Source organism: Gobio gobio (assembly GCF_949357685.1).
Source record: "Gobio gobio genome assembly, chromosome: 4".
Classification (NCBI taxonomy): Eukaryota; Metazoa; Chordata; class Actinopteri; order Cypriniformes; family Gobionidae; genus Gobio; species Gobio gobio.
The window spans coordinates 38,024,897-38,046,947 of NC_137100.1; the positions used below are offsets into that span (position 1 = coordinate 38,024,897).

General features: G+C 41.3%; 1 protein-coding gene across 1 annotated transcript in view; it reads right to left on the minus strand.

Annotated features, from left to right (window-relative positions):
• lamc3 (laminin, gamma 3) overlaps nt 1-20,649 on the minus strand; it is a 150,777-nt gene extending 130,128 nt beyond the window's left edge. The window contains exon 1 of the mRNA XM_079814870.1: nt 19,848-20,649. Coding sequence (XP_079670996.1) covers nt 19,848-20,217 — 370 coding nt within the window. The 5' untranslated portion in view covers nt 20,218-20,649. The remainder of the gene's footprint in view (nt 1-19,847) is intronic.
• Nucleotides 20,650-22,051: the final 1,402 nt, after the last annotated feature.

Genomic DNA, 22,051 nt, shown 5'->3' on the forward strand with positions numbered 1-22,051 from the left:
CGATGTGAGTGAGGCAGGAGTGAAGGACGTGAGAAATGGCATCTTCAGTCGATCTATTGGGACGATAGGCAAACTGAAGAGGGTCCAAAGTGTCAGGAATGGAGGAGCAAATGTTGTTTTTAATGAGTCTCTCAAAGACCTTCATGACTAAAGATGTGAGAGCCACTGGACGATAGTCATTTAGGCAAGAGGGTTTACTGATCTTAGGTACAGGGATGATGGAGGATCGTTTGAAGGAGGTGGGGACAACAGATGTAGCAAGGGACTCGTTGAATATGGATGTAAAGAGCCCTGCGAGCTGATCAGCACAGGACCGCAGAACACGACCTGAAATACCATCCGGCCCAGCAGCTTTCCTGACATCCACACGTTTGAGTGCCCTCCGAACCTCGTCCTCCGAGACAGAGATCACGTGACCGTTGCTGCTCTGAGGGACTCTCTCTGACGCGTCACTCGCCGGAGTCGCGCTGCCGCGATTACCATCAAAGCGAGCGTAGAAAGAGTTTAACTCGTTCACCAGTAACGGATCAGCTCTCACCTCTGCAGAGGATTTAGTTCCAAAAGCACAGATGGTTCTCAGTCCCTGCCACATCCGCCGGGAGTCGTTGAGTTGGAAATGAGATTCCACTCGGTCTTTATAGCGGAGTTTTGCGGCTTTAACGGCGCGCCGGAGAGCGTAACATGAAGCTTTGTACTCCCTCATATCCCCCGTTAGGAGACCGGCATTGTAAGCGGTGGTGCGCGAGTTTACTGCAGTGCGAATTGAACTGTCCACCCACGGTTTCTGATTAGGGAAGGACGTTATAGTTAATGTTTGTGTGGCTTGCTCTGTCAGTGTGTTAATAAAGCAGAGCGCCACTTCTGTGAACTCGCTGACGTCTTCAGAACTCGCGCGGAACATGTCCCAGTCGACGTCATCAAGAGCTGCCTGTAGCGTGATCTCTGAATGGGATGACCAGCGTTTGACCAGTGTGGGATGACCAGTGTTTAACAATAAAGCTCTTTCTTTGAGTAAACTGCTGTGTTTTATAATTTAAGCCCTTTCTTTGAATGAACAGCTGTATGCTTATAAATGAAGCCCCTTGTTTGAATAAACGGCACGGTCCATATAATTTTCCCATATATTCCTTGATGGTATGAATACTTCATACACTGTAAAAAAATGCTGTATAAAAACAGCGAAATTTTGACAGTAAAATGCTGTTTTCCATTAAAACAGTAATATACCGTAGAAAACAATGCATTCTGGGTAATATTTGTAATTTTCGAGAAAATAGCCAACAGGAATATACCGTGAATTAACAGTGCTCAAAGTCGACACTCAGAGGCTGTGCTCCAAATCACACCCTATACCCTCATTCACTATTCCCTACACTAGTTTACTGATAGTGAGCGAAAATAAGTGAGTAAATTCAAACACCTGATGAACACCTGCTGTTATCACCGAAGGAAAGAGATACATGAACAGAAAAAAGTTGCTTTCATCAACTGAAGATAAAAGAAGATATTAAATCTCTGAAGATCTCAGCAGAGGAGGATTAAACAACTCCACAAACAGCATTACCAGCTTCACACATTACTAACCAGACTGATTTTATTTCTGTCAGACGTCTACAGAACTTATTTTGACGTTACCATTATGGTGATTAGTGTTTGCTTTAGTTGGGCTCTTGAACCATGACATAATAACATTACTTTTTTTCTATAGCTGCTCAGACTGTGTGTTTTAAACACATTTATTATAGCATGCAAATCCGAAAGAAAATGTAAAAAGATCATGTTGACTATTTATTAATGGTCTGATTCACTGAGCTCCTTCATAATCTAATCTATAATGATATAGATGAAGTTTTATTTTATGGTAACCCAATAATTTTACAGCATAAGTTCCATATGTGTTGCAACAACTAGATAATTGTAAGGACAGGAAAAAAGCTTGTGGTCAAAACATTTTGAAAACCAGAGTCATTCAGACTCAAATAGACATCAAGAATCGGCGTATGAATCTCAACAATGGTAACAATCAAAAGCTTCATTCTGCAATGCATGCTGGGTACAGGCATTGTGCAAAAATCATCCATGACTCCCAGCATGCATTGCGGCATGAATAAATTTAGCTGATGAATAGCCTGGTTATTTTCTTTAAATCTTAATATTTACCTTTATTTTTGGTGTTGTTTTTGTGTTGACTTTTGGTAGTGTTTTGTGATGTTCAGAGTTGATCTGTTCATCTTTTTTTTTTGACTGTCACCATTGTTGAGATTCATATGCGGATTCTTCATGTCTATGTGAGTCTAAAGGGCATCATAGTACAAACCATTTATGTATTTCATGAGTTTAAAAATCCTTCATAACTGATTCCTAATCACTGTTTGATATTTTACAAACTGTCACAGTTTTGGTAATGAAAAATAAGGGTAACGTGAGATTTATATATTAAAAAAAAGGTTTTGTTTAGGGAATAGACAATGAATGAGATGAACAAACCAAGCATTTCATTATGTTTATGTCACAATCAATAACACCTGATCACAAGTGTTTTGCTACAACAAATGTGTCTAAGAAACACACAGTTATAGAAGCCAAAGAAAAACTATTGTTACAAAGTCAAGGGTCAAGAGCCCAACTGAAGCAAACACTAATCACCATAATGGTGACCAAACATTTTCAATTAAACATCAAAAGTTAATTTGATCTGTTAATTTTCTATAAGAGCTTCTGTAGATGTCTGACAGAAATAAAGTAAATCTGGTGAGTAATAAGTGAAGCTGGTAATGCTGTTTGTGGAGTTGTTTAATCCTCCTCTGCTTTAATGTCTTCTTTTATTTTCAGTTGATTTCATCCAAGGCTGTGGCTGAAGTCAGTTGTACTTCTCTTTCCTTGAGTGGTTCTGCTTGTTAACAGCAGGTGTTCATCACTAATTCTCAATTATCACTTAATTAATATCTTAATTATCTCATTAACTTCAACAATGCTTCAATTACTCTAACACTCTGTAGTGTGGACACATATAAGTGTTCATTTAAAACTGAAGATTTTGCTGTGGAGTTTAAAGGGTTAAAGGAATTAGATGAAAATTAACGGTAAACAACTGTAAATTAATTTACGGAAAAGTACTGTAAAAAAACAGCAGTTTACTGGCAACCAGAGCTGCCAGTAGATTACCGTAAAATCAAAGAAAAAACAGTAATATACTGTAAAACGTAACAGTCAGATTTACCAGATGAATCAAGATATTTTCACTGAAATAGTAGTGAAAGTTAATAGAAAAAAGTTGTGCAAAGTCTGTAACTGATAAGGAGAGTAAATATTAAAATGAACTGTTCCTATGCGTTGTTGCACAAGATGATATAGAAGAGATCTTTTAGTTTAATTAATTCGTTTTGTGGGTCACCATTGTGCTGGAGAGTAGAGCCTGTGCTTCAGTCCAGGATGAGCAGAGAAACACTGATGAAATGCTGCTTGATGCTTTATTTAAAGTCAGTGACTGTGTTTGCTAATGCAGTTATGAGCTGTTTGTTGAGTAATTTATCACATACATGTGTGCTATTGCTAGCGATGAACTGTGAAAATTGAAGTTAAAGTCACCTACTTTCACTACTACACATTACGTGTTTGCAGTTTATATTAAGAAATGTTCCTTTTCAGTGGACTCAAATTAAATGTTTACAGTACAAACACCATATGAATGCTAGTTTTAAAATGAGAACTGTTTGAAGCAATCAGTTTTTCAAATGAAAAGAGTTACCTTTCATGGTATTATTACGGTAACATACTGTAAAAAAGGAGAGCTGTAAATAAACAGTAGAGGGCTGTAAATTAACAGTATATTGCTGGCAACCACAGCTGCCAGTAGATTACCGTTATTTTACAGCACAATTTTTTACAGTGTAGCACAATAACATTAATATAAAACAAATTATTACAACATAAATTATATATTTATTATTATTATTGGGGTTTACATTTATAATGAGCCAGGGGGACCAATAATGATTGGTTTGCAGTGATCTGCCAACCAATCACGAGGGATTTTTCTTTTTTAAATGTAGTGGCTTCAGCCAATAGTGAGTGAGTAAATTCAAGTCTGGCCGTTGACTCTCTGGTTTCGCTGCTATTCATATGCAAATTAGAGTTGTCGCACCTCCGCGGGCTCTCTTAGCGGGGGGCTCTCCACCTACGTCATGGTTCGTTTACGACAATTTGTGGCACAGACGAACGCGAAGTTCGCTGCCTCTAAATTGTCGAAAACTGCTGAAAATTAGGGAGATTTCCGGGAGTATACAGGCGTTTACGGGGTCGAAAATCCCACTTTTCATGCAGTGGGAAAGGTAGCAGGTGCCCCATGCAGGCCAAAAGGAAGGACCGGAAATTGGTACAGCCCCACTGGGGTCCGGAATGCCGTGTATGGTCTGGAGGCTGGATCAAGGGGCACCTGCCAATATCCCTTACAGAGATCCAAGGTGGTGATAAACTGGGCCTGTCCAATTTTCTCCAACAAGTCATCCACTCGTGGCATTGGGTACGCATCAAACTTTGATTGTGCATTCAGCTTACGGAAGTCGATGCAGACACGTAGTGTTCCATCCTTCTTTGGGACGATTACCACGGGACTGCTCCATTCACTCGTAGAGGGCTCTATTACTCCTTCATCATGTTGATCTCCTCCTTTAGAGGTTCCACCAGCCTCTCAGGTACCCGGTAAGGCCGTTGTCTCGATGGTGTTAGGTCGGTCAGGTGTATGGTAGCTGAGCCAACTCAGTCCGCCCAGGTCTCAGGCGGAACAAAGCTGGGAATTGGTTCAGGAGGTCTTGCAAATTTTTGCTCTTTGTGTCATCTAGGTGATTCAGGTTCACCACTGACGGCTGTCTCTGTACTTGTGCCTCCGACCCCTCATTCTCCACATCTTCCACCTTCCATACCAGAAGTGATGATTCAGTGGCCTTACCAGGTGCCTCCTTCCACTCCCTTAGTAGGTTTACATGGTAAGTCTGTTTGGCTTTTCCCTTGTCGGGGTGCTGTACCTCATAAGTCACTGGTCCCATCCTCCGTACCACAGTGTAGGGTCCTTGCCACTTGGCTAAGAGTTAGAGAAAGTTGGTACCAGGAGCAACACTTTTTGCCCTGATTGGAACTCTCGAAGTCTTGCATGTTGGTCATACCACCGCTTTTGCGCTTGCTGTGCCTCTTGTAGGTTTTCCCTCGCCTGTTCCCGATATTGCTCAAGTCGGTCTCTCATTTCCAACACGTATTGTACTATGCCCTTTTCCTCGGTTCTGGATGCTGGGTCCTCCCAGCTCTTCCGCAGCAGGTCCAAGGGACCTTGCACTTGCCAGCCATAGAGGAGTTTAAATGGCAAGAAACCAGTGGAGGCTTGAGGTACTTCCCTATATGCAAAAAGCACAAAAGGTAGCCATTTGTCCCAATCACGTCCCGTGTCTGCCACAAACTTCCGTAACATGTTCTTCAGAGTTTGATTGAGCCTTTCCACCAGGCCGTCGGTCTGTGGGTGGTACGGACTGGTCCTGATGGCGGTGATGCCCAGTTGCTGGTGTAGCTGCCCCATTAGCTGCGAGGTGAAGTTGGTTCCCTGGTCCTTCAGGATCTCTTGTGGTGTGCCTACCCTGGAGAAGAGCTGAATGAGGGCATGAATGATTTTAGGTGTGGTGATGGATCGTAGTGGGAAGGCTTCTGGATATCTTGTGACATAATCGCTGACCACCAGGATGTACCGATGTCCCGCACTACTTTTTTCAAGTGGCCCCACAATGTCCATGGTGATGCGCCTGAAAGGAGCAGAAATTACAGGGAGAGGATGCAGGGGTGCTCTACCACGCTGGGACACAACACTGCTCTTTTGACAGATGGCACATGTTTTGCAATATGTTTGTACATCAGTGTACAGTGTGGGCCAATGAAAACGTGAGCTAATGCGTGCATATGTTTTCTGCTGGCCTAGGTGGCCCGCCCAGGGAACAGTGTGTGCTAAATGTAAGACAACATGGTTGGAACAATCAAACGTGTAACATCATTTGTCTTTAGGTGTAACACTCCATTCAACACAACATACAGTTAATTGCACAGGTTATGTGTATTTTCATGCTCAGCCTTCTCAAAGAGTCATCTTCAAGACTCATCCGCCCTTTGCAGTTTTGAAATATCCTCCGGGATCCTACAGCCACTTACATCCAGACCCTCCATAGAAGTCTTAGAGGCTGGGGTACCCAGGTACTTTTCTAAACCATGCTGTCAGCGTGATTTTTTTTAGGCCCTTGGTCCCGCCCTCCAGCAGACTACTGTCCAAGTCTGGCAGTGGCTGCAGACCTGCCTTGGCTTGTGCCCGAGTAACAGCAGGACATGACAGGTTTATTGTATCAGTGGCAGAAACAATCTCAGAGTCTTTGATGTTTTGTACCAATTCACAAAGAACCAGCAAGTCCCGTCCTAAAATCATGTCTGCTGGTAAGTTGTCAACTATGGCAACATTTAACAAGTACAATTGATTATGTACCCCTACAACCACTTCAGCTTGGGGATACTGCTTTAAATCCCCATGTACACACTGAACCGAGGTGATGTTCTCATAGTTAACATTTGACACAAAACAGGGTCTTACCAATGATAGAGAACTTCCAGTGTCCACAAGAGCTTGCAAGGATTTCAGGCACAATTGTCATTGGTTGTGTGGGACAGACTAAACACACGAATAACACGAAGATCATGAAGAAGGTAGACAGGCTTTATTTCCAACAAGGTAAATCCAACAAGGTAGGGCCTACATCCAAAACACAACTACACAGAGACGAGACCCGACAAACACTCACAAACTGAACTGAACTTAAATAGGGGAGATAACGGTGATGACAGGTGAAGTGAATAACACTGATTATCTCTTCATCGCGGCACCTGTTAGTGGGTGGGATATATTAGGCAGCAAGTGAACATTTTGCCCTCAAAGTTATTGTGTTAGAAGCAGGAAAAATGGGCAAGCTTAAGGATTTGAGTTTGCAAGTGCCAAATTGTAATGGCCAGACGACTTGGTCAGAGCATCTCCAAAACTGCAGCTCTTTTGGGGTGTTCCCGGTCAAAAGTGGTCCAAGGAAGGAACAGTGGTGAACCGGCAACAGGGTCATGGCTCATTGAGGCACGTGGGGAGCGAAGGCTGGCCCGTGTGGTCCGATCAAACAGACAAGCTCAAATTGCTCAAGAACGCATCACAGTTTGTTACGTATGGGGCTGCATAGCCACAGACCAGTCAGGGGGCCCATGCTGACCTCTGTCCACCGCCGAAAGCACCAATAGCGTAAGGCAAGGCAAGGCAAGTTTATTTGTATAGCACATTTCATACACAGTGGCAATTCAAAGTGCTTTACACAGAAATGAAGTTAAAATAGTTATAAGTGAATAAAATAAAAATATATATAGTATAATAGTTATAATAGGAATTAAAAGGAAATTAAAAAGGAAATAAAAATAAAGATAAAGTATAATTAAAAACTAAAAATAAAACAGGGTTAAAATGAAACATAATTAAAGTGCAAGCAGTTCGGACAAAGCACAGAGCTCATTGAGTAAATGCATAAGATATGGTGCAATCAGTCGGACGTAGGGTGGCATAGCTCATTCAGTAAATGCACAGCTGAACAGATGTGTTTTGAGTCTGGATTTGAAAGTGGCTACTGTTGGAGCACATCTGATCTGTTCAGGAAGCTGGTTCCAGCTACGGCTGGCATAATAGCTAAACGTACACCTGAACATAATGATGAAATCAAGTGAACATGATTAAATGAGGCAATGCCGCCTGCAAGGAGCCAGGAGATGGCAAAGGGTAGGCGCCCTGCAGAGGAAACTGTAGATGAAGGCGTGGAGCACAGGTATGGCGAGGTCTGACCCAGGTGGAGCCGACTGACCGAAGGAGTCTGGCGAGGCCGAGGGTCCACACTGGAATCGAGGGTGGAAGGAGCATTGGTGAGGGAGTCTGGGAGACGGGTCGAGGAGGAGCAACATCCGCCAAGTTTGTGAACAAAGTTGTGGGCTGCTCTTGGCAAAGACGGCTCCCAGCTCGCCTGAGCTGGATCCACACCACTGCGATTACTGATGGATCCAGAAAGACTCGTATGAGAAGGTGAAGAGGGGGTAGCAGGAATGGCTGAGGATTGAGGACGGTGGAGGATAGCTAAAAATAGTCAGATGATAAGGGTCCACTCGTTTATTGTGTTAGGAATAGGTGGTAGGAGAGGAAGGCTGAGTGGGACTGACAGGACTGAAGATGAAGAATCATTAGATTGAAGGGCTGAAAGTGGTGCTGCCAGTGTTATACTCTCAGTGGGGGAAGGGTGGGCGGGGCTCTCCTCTTGCCCTCAGATTCCACAAAAACTTATTTGATGATGGATGATGCAGCCAGCATGTGCACCTGGTCAGACTTGCACATCTCAGGCTCCACGCAATGTTGGGCACACACACCCTTGACAGCGTGGGCTTGCGGCTTGCGGAAGAGGGCTCAAAGTCTGCAGTGGGCTCAAACTGCCTTGTTCCGACCAGAGAGTTCTGGCTGAGCACTGGGTCTGGAGTGGGGCTGGTGACATCCTCAATGGTGAAGGCTGATCCACAGGAAACCAGCACCTACTCCACATAATCGGCAAAGCTCCTTCAAGGAAATTCCCTGGAAAACTGCACTTGAGTGGCGTTGTTAAGTCCCACACGTAGAAGTGTGCAGAGGCAGTTGTCCGGGAGGTGGTCTGAGGCACAAGATCCAGAAACTCTTTCAGATGTTCATCGAGGGAGCGATTTCGGTCGTCAGGTTGTAATGCAGAACCAGAAATCTTTGGACATACCATTTGAACACCATTTGAATACTTCTGTCTTGCATTTCCGTAACCAGTTTTGATGTTATCATTGTGTAATTTGCATAATCCTGGCTTAATCTAAGCACTATCTGTGAAACCAGAGATCTGTTGCATGAAGCTAGTTGAACAAACTCTGAGTTTCAGAGCAGGTTTTAAGTTCACAAATCCATGGGGAGTAACTAGTTAAATGTAACTGCATTACATAATTTAATGACAAAATAAATGCAACTGTAATAAAAAAAATGTGGAATTAAATTACCGTTACTTATGAAAATGTTAACAATTACAAAGGGGGTTAAATCTGAATATTTTCTGTAAAAAGCTAGGATATGTTGAAAATAATAATGTGTTGCTTTGCCTGTTTTTGATGCCTCCTGACATTTCAAGGCTGTTTAGTAAAGTAATGCTATTCTGATGCTTTTGAAAAAGATTAACAGTTGAAAACATTCGTAATACAATTTAATCAGTTACATTATTTAATATATTGTACTATATACAAGGAAATGCAGGAAGTATAAAAGGGGCGCCTAGAGAACATGTCATCCACTTCTTCGTCCGAAGGGACTGTGCAGGCAGCCCGGAGCCATGACCACAAGACACACAGTGTCTTGTTCCCTGTTCTCAGGAAACCAGGATTACAGTCGGAACTCGCACTGCTTCCTGAGACACTATTGGGGAACGAAATACCCACGCCGCCATGCTGAGGGGAGTGCGTGCCAAAAAATTGCTGTGACTAAGCACAATTATGGCAGTTTCAATTGAAATGCCAGAACCTTCTGGTTCATAAAATTGAGGTTAAACCACTGGAGTCACATGGGTTACTTTAATGACGTCTTCTCTATCTTTCTGGGGCTTGAAAGTGGTAGTTGCGTAGCTGCCAGTGAAGGGACATAAAGCTCACAGATTTGTGTTCTGAGATATCTAAATTTGTGTTCTGAATATCTTTCCGAAAGTCTTATGGGTTTTGAACGAAAGGAGGGTGAGTATTATTGACATAATTTTCAGTTTTGGAGGAACTAACCCTTTAATCAATGTCTCACTCATAAAGACACAAGTCACTTGACGCCATACAGGCTAAACAATTCGAAAGAGTCCCCACCACAAAACATACAATCTTCTTTACTTTTTCTTTTTTAAATCTTTCTTGTCTTTCAGATACACAGACACGCTCACCCACACCATGGCATGTTGAAATCATTTAAGCATAATTTCACCTCAGCATGTGAGAAGATTATCTTGGCAAGGAAAGAAATAGAGAGAAAACATGCAGGAGAAAAATAAATCTTGCTCTATAAAGCTCTAATCTTGATGACTGGAACTGTCTGAAACCAAACAATGAATCACTCTTCAGGACTTGAATTTAAATATGTATATACTGTATGCGATATATCATGTGTTTATTTCCCACAGGTATATTGTTCATGCTGTATGTAACTTTACATAAAGCCACAGTAATATATTGCCACAGCTGTTATCCTGGAAAAAAAAAGTAGACTAAACATATCTTTGTGGGTGTATTTGTGTCTGAACTCAACTAAACCTGACCAGACTCAATATTTATAAACTATAAAGAGCTGCATGTAATCATGTCTGTGTATGGTAAACTGGAACAATTTTTTTTCTTGTACTAAGATTTGGGAATAAAACAAGATCGTGAACACTATAAAATAACTGTACAACTAAAGTGATGACTGTAAACACAGAGTTTACAGACCAATCAGAACTGTTTCGTAATGAACTGTATTTTTTCAGTGTCTACATATGTGATATTTTTAAGTGTTTGCCTTTGGTCTAAACAAGTTTTGTTAAAATGTTAATGTTAATGTTCAGTTCAGTTTTTTTTTTTGCAGCAAACATCTGTATCGCATCTTGGTCCTTTGAACATCTTTGAATGAAAACCACAATGCAAACCAGATGTGGAAACATTCCTTAGAAGTCTGCATGTGTGTGTTTGTGTATGTTTACGTGTGTGTATGGGAAAGACTTGACCTGCCACTGGACCTCTGCTGCTTTCCGTGTTTGTCTTATTCTTTGTAGTGTTTTCTGTACCACCCCCATCGCTCTCTTTGCTGTGTGTGTGCGTGTGTGTGTGTGTGTAGACCTCCCTAGGATACATTCTGTTTGGTTTGGAAATATGAGAAGACCTTTCACAGACACCTAACTGCAAGGCATCTTTGAATCAGAGCAAACACAAGAACATACACTTTCGGGTTTATGCCTGACTAGCCTATTGAAACCATTTTAGTGCCATTTCATCTCCCATTTTATCTCTCTTTCACAAAATGTGCTGCCAAGAGAATCATCAAATCATATCTACACTTTTGATGTGCAGAAATTGAAAGCTTTTAATAACCACAAGGTATAATTCAGCCAGCAGCAAGTTTGATTAAGAAGAGAATCAGAAAGACAGATATCTGTGATATGAAATTATGAATCAACTGTTTTGGTATTGACAGCCCTTGGGAATGACAAGAAAAAGGTGCAAAGACATCGTCAATACTGTAATGTATCTCTTCTTCTTATAAACAAACTTTTGACTACTTGTTCGCACTGCAGCTTAGAACCGCCCACTGAGACAGGATGGAACCATTTGTAGCCTATAATATGTAAGCAGATGCATATGTAAAATAACACGATCTTCAACATTAAACAGGATATAAATCAAAACTGCCTGATTTTACCGAATGAAATGTCGACCCAGGACGAGCATAGGACTGTGAAGCTTTGGGGGTGTTGATGGACTTGATCTACTCCATCTGTGTTTTGATCATCGTTCTGAATCCGATCTGGATTTTGTCAGCTTTTTTCCCCAAATGTTGATGTTTTATGAAACTTACCCACATTCAAGTGTTGATAAAAAAAATGCAATAAGTAGGAATAAAACAGGCTGTTTTGTTTAAAAGAAGAGGCTCTTAAAAAAAAAAACACTGGCAAAGAAAAAGATGATGATGATGATAATAATGATAATAATATATTTATTATTATTGTCATAATCAACTTTTTCTTTGCCAGCAGGTTTTCTTTGCAAGCAGCGATACGGGGCCAAGTCCCGAAGCGGCAGCAACAGCAGTGCAGAGCCAGAAGAGCAAAAAAAGAAAGCAAGGTTAACTTACCGTCACATATACCTTAAACTCTCGGTTGATTAACCCAAACCTTGCTTACTCAAGGTATGCTGGTTCCAAAAATGAGTCCATAAGTTCATACAACTCCGAGTATGTTCCCGGTTAACACACAAGACATTCTCAACAGAGCAACGAATCGATGATTCCCATTGGAAACAGACACTAAGAAAGAGCGCATCATTCTACTTCCTTCTTCTTCTTTTGGTTAACCTACTTAGCGCACATCGCTACCTATTTGGTGGTTGTGCAATAATTTGTTCAATCTTTTCGTTTAAAGTAAGTTAAAGTAATCTTTAAAAAATGATATTGTTTGTTTGATGCTAATTAATTGAATGCAGATCCATGTGTGAGATGACAATACAATAAATACTAAATATATTTTAATTGAATTAACATTTAAACATTATCTTGCTATAATAAAATAAATAATAAATATATTTTAATTGAATTAACATTTAAACATTACCTTGCTATAATAAAATAAATAATAAATATATTTTCATTGAATTAACATTTAAACATTACCTTGCTATAATAGTAATTTATAATTAATATATAATATAACTTATATATTATAACATACAATACTTATAACATTATATAACTTATTCTTACCGATTATTCTTAGATTATTCTTACCGAGTTGCTATGGCTACTGCCATACCCTGAAAGTTACCTCAGTTTTTGGAACCAAAAGTTGAGGTTATCCGTTTACTTAGCCTTAAACATACCCAGGTATGTCACATAACCTGCTTTCTGGAATACCCCCCCAGGTGAGTTCAGCTCATAGGACTTGATGTTAATATCCCTTGTAATCAGCACTTCCTAGTTTTTAAGTGGGGAGAGGGGTAAGAACGTCATCAGGGTCTTCAGGTGGGCACCCTCCTTCACCAGTGTTTCGTTGATAGGCCCACGACACCTCCAGAGGGCTCAACGGCAACACCTGGCGTCCCAGGTGAGCCCCCTTCTGCTTTTACCCCTCCTTGTTGTTCTTTGCAGCCCAGTTAGGATCCTTCCTCTTTATCCATATCCACCTGCTGCTTCGCTCTGCTGCCTCCGACATTGATCTGATGGCTTTCCTGAAGGCCTGTCCCCGAACTCCCACTCCATTCAGGAGCCTGGCTATGGATGTGGCCACAAATCCTCTGCAACCAACCTCTACCGGAAGTACCTGTGTACACCAGCCTAGTTGTTTTGCCTCCAAAGCTATCTCAGTGTACTTCAGCTTTTTCCGTTCATACGCTTCTCCTATTGCAGCCTCCCATGGTACAGTTAGTTCCACGATGAACAGGGACTTCTGTGAAGATGACCACAGAACAAGATCTGGCCTGAGATTGGTGTTTAAAATCTCAGGTGGAAACTTGAGTTGCTGATCCACTTGCATTTTCCAGTCCCGTGCGGCATCTAAGAGGGTGCTTTCCAATCTTGCGGTTGGTTTTGCTGGGCACTGCCCTGCTGTCACGAAGGGGATAGTGGATGAGTGACCGGATGTTGGGTGAGGGAGGGCATTGATGAAGGATCGCCTTCCTTCCAGAATGACTGCCAGTTGGCGAAGGACCTGGTTATGCCTCCAGGTGTAACGGCCTTGGGACAGACTGGTTTTGCAGCCGGTGAGGATGTGTCTGAGAGTTGCTGGGGTTTGGCAGAGAGGGCATGCTGGATCATCTCCAAACCACTGGTTAAGGTTCTTAGGTGTAGGAAGAACATCGTAGGTAGCCCTGATGAGGAAGCTTATTTGGCTTCCTTCCATCTCCCACATATCTCTCCAAGTGAGCTTACGGTGCTCCAGGTTTTCCCAGGTAGTCCACTGGCCCTGCTTGGCTTGTGCCACTGCCTTTGTGCTTCTCTCTGCTTCCTGTTGATGCCGGACCTCAGCAACTACTAGCTTTCTCCTCTCTGCAGATGTTGCCTTGTGCCATGTAGGTCGACTAGTCCCAAGTCCAAGCCCGCCTCTTCCTTGCTGCACTTGTCCCACTATGTCTCCATGTCTGAGAGTGAATTGTGCTTGCTCTACTGCCTCAGCTGGGGTCCACTTCCTCCCAGTTGCCAGTCTGGGAGGAGCTGTTCGTATGACTGCATCTTGAGACTCTGCCAGGGTCATGCTCAGCCACACTTTGGTGCACTTGTATTCTTCGGTGAGGCTAGAGATAGGCAATTCCAGTGCCCCGTTTCCGTACAACCCGATGTTACTGAGGCAGCGCGGGAGTCCCAGCCACTTCTTGATGTATGCACTGACTGTCCTCTCCAGCTTCTCAACTTTGGAAATAGGGAACTCGTACACCGTTAGAGGCCACATTAGGCGGGGGAGCAACCCAAACTGCAGACACCACAGTTTCAACTTTCCCGGAAGTGAAGTCTTATCAATACTGACAAGGCCTTTGATGGTTTCTTCCCTCAATTGGTCACACTGCTCTGCGTCTTTGAGACTTGCATTGTACCATCGTCCTAGGCTCTTGACAGGCTGCTCTGATACCAATGGAATGGGTGTTTCATTGATATTGAACCTCTGGTCGGTAAGCTTTCCTTTGATGATGGATATGCTTCTGGATTTACTGGGTTTCAACTTCATCCTTGCCCATGTAATGTTGGAGTGAAGCTTCGCTAACAGGCGTTTGGTACAGGCGATGGTTGAGGTCAAGGTGGTCATGTCGTCCATATATGCGCGAATCGGAGGTAGCCGCTGTCCATCCTGCTGACGCTCCCCTCCGACTACCCATCTAGATGCCCTGATGATCACTTCCATTGCCATGGTGAAGGCTAGAGGGGATATGGTGCACCCTGCCATGATACCCACTTCCAATGATTGCCATGAAGTTGTGTATTCTGTGGTTGTTATGCAGAATTGCAAATCTTTGAAGTAGTTTCTGACCAGATTTGTGATGGTTTCAGGCACATGAAAGAAGTTGAAGGCTGCCCATATGACTGAATGGGGGACGGATCCAAAAGCATTGGCCAGGTCAAGGAATAAAACATGCAGGTCTCTTCCTTCCCTTTTTGCAGATTGTATTTGATGCCAAATCATGCTTGTGTGTTCAAGGCATCCTGAGAAACCTGGTACCCCGGCTTTCTGTATCGACGTGTCAATCAAGTTGTTCTGTTTAAAGTAAGTATTCATTCTTTGAGCAACGATGCTAAAGAAGATCTTGCCTTCAACATTTAGGAGATTGATTTGTCGAAATTGGTCAATGTTTGATGCATCCTTCTCCTTGGGAATTACTACTCCCCCTGCCCTTCGCCATGCTTTTGGGATGTTTTGTTTCTTCCATGTCACCTTCATTAGCCTCCACAGAAACCGCAAGACACCTGGGGTGTTCTTATACAACCGGTAAGGAACTCCATTTGGTCCTGGTGCAGAGGCTGCCCTTGCCTTCCTTACTATGTTGTCAATCTCAGTCCACTTTGGGGGGCTGTCATCGAACTGGTGATCTGGTTGGGGAATTGGCGGCATGTCTGATGGGATCTCCCTTTGCTCAAGTCTTTGCTCGTCTGAGTGTGTCGCCTTCAGGTGGTGCTCCAGCTCCTTCTTTGGTACCTTAAGAGATCCGCTCTTTTCCCTTATAAAAAGCCCTTTTACAAATTTGAAGGGATCCTTGTAGAAGGATGTTCTTGCCTTCTCCTTTTTTCTACGTTTAGTTCTGAGGTTTTCTGCTCTCCGCAATCTTCCGAGGCGCCCCTTTAGCTTTACTTGCAGGAGGTCAATGCCTTCTCTCTCTTCCAGTGACGATTTCTTCCATCGTTTCCTCAAATCCCTCCTCTCTTTGATAAGGTGCTCAATTTCCTGTTGTCTTCTAGACTTGGGAGGGGTTGGTGTTTCCTTCCTTTGCTCTTTTGTTCCGAATCTTTCTGCCCCATAGAAATAGATCAGATCACTCATTTTCTCCAGTTTCTTCTCCGCTGTTCCTCGGATTCCTTCCAGGATCGCGCCTAGGTCTGCATCGACCGTTACCCACTCGTTCTTGCTGCTGGACTTTGGCCACTTTACTTGGGGTCTGCGGCCTTGGATCTTCTTCTCTATAACAGGCCGTGACTGGTTTTGTCCCAGGTTCTCAGATGTGTTGCTTGAATTACTCTCAGCCATTGGGGTACTGATGCTCATTGGACTGTGGGTTGAGTCCGGCCGCTGAGCTTCACTCGCCTGATTTGACCTTTTTCTCAAAAGATAATGGTCAATGCGAGGTCCCGACCTTGCCTCCTTCAAGCACTTCATCCGCCCTTGATGTATTTTAAGGCCTCTGGTAGATGTTACCTTGGACCAGCCACAGCTGCATGTTTGGAGTTCTTGTCCTGCAGCTGATGATGTGAGTGCCATGCTGATTATTCGCTTTGTCGTTGTCATGTTCTTTCCAGGGTCCGTTACCGTGTAGTCAGTTAACGAGTCATCTTCCGCCCCCGCTCTCGCAGACTCAAGGGGTATTTTTCTCTTTGGACTTTTTGTAGCCATGAGGGGTGACTCCTATTCACTTATTAGGGTGACGGAGCCTGCCGTCATGGATAGCTAGTCCATGACAGCCCCGTTGGGGTCTTTTCCTCCTGTCAGCTGTCTTTCCACGCCGTCACATAGTCTTTCCCTAGTTGTCAGCTGCACTTTCACAGCAGTCATTGGATTTCTCCAAATTATCAGTTCAGCTCATAGGACTTGATGTTAATATCCCTTGTAATCAGCACTTCCTAGTTTTTAAGTGGGGAGAGGGGTAAGAACGTCATCAGGGTCTTCAGGTGGGCACCCTCCTTCACCAGTGTTTCGTTGATAGGCCCACGACACCTCCAGAGGGCTCAACGGCAACACTTGGCGTCCCAGGTGAGCCCCCTTCTGCTTTTACCCCTCCTTGTTGTTCTTTGCAGCCCAGTTAGGATCCTTCCTCTTTATCCATATCCACCTGCTGCTTCGCTCTGCTGCCTCCGACATTGATCTGATGGCTTTCCTGAAGGCCTGTCCCCGAACTCCCACTCCATTCAGGAGCCTGGCTATGGATGTGGCCACAAATCCTCTGCAACCAACCTCTACCGGAAGTACCTGTGTACACCAGCCTAGTTGTTTTGCCTCCAAAGCTATCTCAGTGTACTTCAGCTTTTTCCGTTCATACGCTTCTCCTATTGCAGCCTCCCATGGTACAGTTAGTTCCACAATGAACAGGGACTTCTGTGAAGATGACCACAGAACAAGATCCGGCCTGAGATTGGTGTTTAAAATCTCAGGTGGAAACTTGGTGAATAAACTCATCTGAACTGAACACAGAATGAACAAAAACACATTTCTAATCCAAGAGGAAGAAACATTAGTACAATGTTTAGCCAGATAATAAAGGAATCAAAGTGACACACCATCACACACACACTTTTATAAAGTTGTACCAGGTAGTAATTGAACCCACAATCTTTGTGCGCCACTCAGAAGTCACATATTCACCCACCCACCTGCTAGGGTTCAGTAGTTCAAGTGAGGATGAACTCAAAAATGAAAATTTTATATACAAATGCACTGCTTGTTATATTTAATAAATTCAGACAACTTTTGCACTTCTGGCCACAGTACCTCTTGCAGTCTGTATGTGCCACAATATAGGATTCGAACCAACAACCTGAAAGGTTCAGGGCCTAGCAGAGTGTGCCACTCATTTACCACACATTCACCAGGTTGCCAAGGGGAGCTTTCAGTGTGAGAATGAACCCACAAAAGCATTACTTAGCATGTTAACCAGATTAGCGTGCTAAGCTAACTAGCATAAGACAACAAACACAGATACCATCAAGGTTCTGCGTTCAGCCATTTCTGTGCAGCTTGGTCTAAAGACCACTGTGTTCAAATTTCTCAGGTAGGCCTACCTTCAGGACATGCTGTCGACAACCCTATCTAATTTTGTGCCAAAATGTCAAATAGTTTAAAAATGGCTGACTGATGGTTTGTCCGATACTGGCAAAATCCTTATCCATGGAATGGAATGACACAAGGAATCTATAGCTTTTTATTTTTGACAAACTGTTCAAAAGTTATGTGCAAAAATAGCCATGTGTAGCGAAGGAGTGTAATGGAAAAAAAAAGAATACTGTACTTTTCAAAATGGCCATTTGTAGAGTCTTAATGTGATCAGCATGAGGAGAGGAATCAGGTGTATTAAGTTTAATTTTTCTAGAAAAAAGTATTTAAGGCCTGATTTCACAGACAGGGTTTAAATTAAGCCAGGATTAGGGCTTAGTTTAATTAGGACATTTAAGTAGCTTTTATAAACGTGCCTTATAAAAAAAAAACATTACTGGTGTGCATCTTGAAACAAAACAATGACAAATACATATTTTAATATTTGTCAGTGCAAGTTGTTTTTAGTTAAAATAGCTCAAAAATGCATTTTAGTCTGAGACTAGCTTAAGCCTTATCTGTGAAACCGGGGGCAAAAGTTATAACCATTTGAAAAGTGATTTTTTTTTGATTGGTTGGTCCAAGAGACCCAAAAAGTAGGTCAGTTTACTATTCATTACCATCACTACCAAGTGTGCCTGTTTTCATCATTTTCCTACTTACAGTTAATAGGGCTGTCATTGATTCCCATAGAATAATAATAAAACAAACAATCCCAATAGAGGCTTGGCATCTAATAATAATAAGTACAATATGTCAGGGCATATATACAGTATGTCAAATACTTTGTAAATTTGTTCCAAAAGTGTTAAAAATTGTGTTGGCTGGCTGCCGTCGTTTTGAGTTCCTGTGAGTTTGAGCTGTGGCAGTTAAGCTAATAATCAAAGCTGTTGTCATGTCAGCTACAGTTGTGTGTAGTCTTTACCCATATTTAGTGAACGTTTATTATTTTTAATTGCTTTTTACAAATGCTGCAGCTCTGCTATACTGGGTCTCTGAGGGTTAAGGAAGAAAGAAAAGAGCAACATTTCACTTTACAGAATAACAAAATAGTTTCAAAATAGTTACATTCATATGGGAATGCTTATGATTGAAAACACTGTAGCGTAAAGTCTGCAGGGCAATAATGTAATAGAACTAAACCAGCTGAGATATCAGAGTCATCTAATCTGATAGGCCACCAAAATTACATTAGATTTCTCAGGTGTTTACATCAAATTCACAGTTGGGAAACACATTGTGACTAGCAGATTGTTCTTGACTGCCTTGGTTGCTGTTTAGTTAGCATACAGTTTACAGAGCACAGAATGCTGGGTTAAGTGTTTGATATATTAAAAAAACAGGCCGACCTATAGGTTTAGTAAGATAAAAAATATGATCCATTTGGATGCCTCACAATATTCAGATACATGTTTACCACTGCAATCTATTTTCTGCAATAGGAGAATAATTGGTACCCATTAAGGTGTTTGTTACTAATCAGCTATCAAGCTAGCTTTTTTACTGTCTCAAAAGTGTTTTAGTTAAATTATATATTAGTAATATTAAAATTATTAGGTTTTTTGTATTTAATATTTAGTCTAGTGTTCATTTATTATTAATTATATACGCTTATATTTCTATATTTTTCAGTTTTCATTTAAATTGTAGTTGGTTTTAGAAATTTTTTATGCTTTTGACATTTGTATTATTATTATTATCATTATTATTTTATATTTTATCTTTAATTAATATTTATTTCAGTTTTAGTCATTTTAATACTTCAACTTATTTATTTCAATAGCTTCCAAGGCAGCATTTCTAATTTCAAATTTCAGATTATAAATGTCAGATTTTCAAAGTTTTAAGTCTAAGTCGTCTTAAATCTAATTTTATTTGAGATTTAAATTACCAAAAACTAATTTAATTAGTTTTAGTTAACACTGATCTGTCCAAATTCAGTACACATTTTTGTGGTTTTGCACATTCAATGGGGAGTTTTTTTCCCACTATTTCATCGATATTAAAGCACAATTGGTGACTTACCAAGATGCAGTGTGATGTTGACCGAATTAGGATACTGAACTCCATAGAACATGGACTGGCTCTGCCACCAGGTGGGCTCTTCATCCGTGTGGAAGTCAGTCAGGTAAGTGGCGTTGCGATTCAGTTCCAAGTCTGAGGCATCACAGTGGTGACATGAGCGTGTGGACCCCGTCTGCATACAATAGTCCTCAGGTGGGATACCGCACACATTTGAAACGATAACGGAACGATTGAAAGCCGCATTTTCGAATTTAGGCAAACAGCGGCTCGGGATGCCCTCCTCATCATAACAAGAGTCCATTCCGGCAAGAACATGAGAGAAGGTGGTGAAAAGCAGAAGTAAAAGAGAGTGAAGTGCAGAGGAATCCATCCTTCTGCACAATGGCCTATAACAGAAACAACTTCAAAAGAGCAGAGAGCTCGAAAACAAATCTCGCAAATAATCCAAATCAGAGCCACATGCTACAGGGAAAAACTTCAAGGGAAGTTCAGCAGTTCAGTGTTCAAAGGCAAGCATAATGAAGTATGTGATATAGCAAACACACATGCAGATACGCACATTTTGTGTGATGTAGAAACAATTCTCTGAGCTGGCATGCAGCAGTAAAGTTATATAGCCTACAAGTTACATGAACGCATACATTCAGTTAAGCAAAGGTGCAAAGAAACTGGAATAATATTCCTCCATCCTCAGTCTTTTTCCGCAGTGCATTTTTCTTTCTATCAGCATGTGTTTCCACTCTAAGAAGCCCAGGAGACAGACTCTCGTCCTCGCTCATAGAGATTTGCAGACAGACAGAGTAGAGGGAAGAGAAAGGGTTGGAGGGGAGTCGACTGGGGTTGACCAATAATTAGTTAAATAGAGGGAGGGGCTACATGAGAGAACGTTTAAAAAAGTATAAAGAAGATTGAGAAAGTTTGGAAGAGAGGCGCCCTCTTTTGTAAGAAGAGATAGGAACTGCTGTTAGCACATGTATTTCATTAAATAACTGAAGGGTCAAGGCTTGGCTGGTTAGCATGAACCCAATAGCCCCTACTGGTTGATGCCCATAACTAAAACACACAGTACAAAATGTTTTTAATATAATAAATAAATACTTAATTTGAGTAAACAAACTTATAGTATATAAGTATTTTTTATATTTTATTTTAAAAAATGATAGTATTTTTAGAAGAGAAGATGATTAAAACTTTTTAAACTGAATCCCTTCATTTAAAATTCAGGCCTGTATGTAATCTATAGAATACTAATCATGGAATATATAATATATATGACCCTGGACCACAAAACCAGTTTTCAGATCAATTTTGTGAAATTGAGATTTATTAAATCACATGAAAGCTGAATAAACAATCCTTCCAATTGATGGTTTGTTAGGATAGGGCAATATTTGGCCGAGATACAAATATTTGAAAATCTGGAATCTGAGGGTGCCAAAACGTTTAAATATTGAGAAAATCACCTTTAAAGTTGTCGAAATGAAGTCCTTAGCAAGGCATATTACTACTAATAATATATTTTTTTATAATATCTTTAGGAATATGTAGGATATTTATAAAATATCTTCATGGAACATGATCTTTACTTAATTTCCTAATGATTTTTGGCATAAAAGAAAAATTGATAATTTTGACCCATACAATGTATTGGTGGTATCTTAGGTGTATATGACTATCTTCTTTCAGACTAACACAATCAGAGTTATATTAAAAATATAATTGTTCTTCCAAGCTTTATAATGGCAGTGAATGGCGGTCCTGATTTGAAGTCCAAAAAAGTGTATCCATCCATCATAAAAGTAATCCATACGTCTCCAGGGGTTTTATACTCCACATTATAAAGCTTGAAAGAGCCAGGACATTTTTAAATATTACTCCGATTGTATTTGTCTGAAAGAAAAAAAGTCATATACACCTAGGATGGCTTGAGGGTGAATAAATCATGGGCTAATTTTCATTTTTGGGTGAACTATCCCTTTAAAGGGGACATCTGCCTATCTTACCTTACTTTTTTAATTGCAAATTGGCAAAACAAAAACTTGCCAGCTGAGAAAATGCCATTGAGAGGGGCATTTTAACAGATAGCTTTCTCCAGGTATTATATATCTTCTTGAATATAACAACCAGTGACGGCAAAAATTGAGGAGGCACATTTTTTCACATAATCGCAAATTTATATTTACATATGCAAATTACCTAAAGTT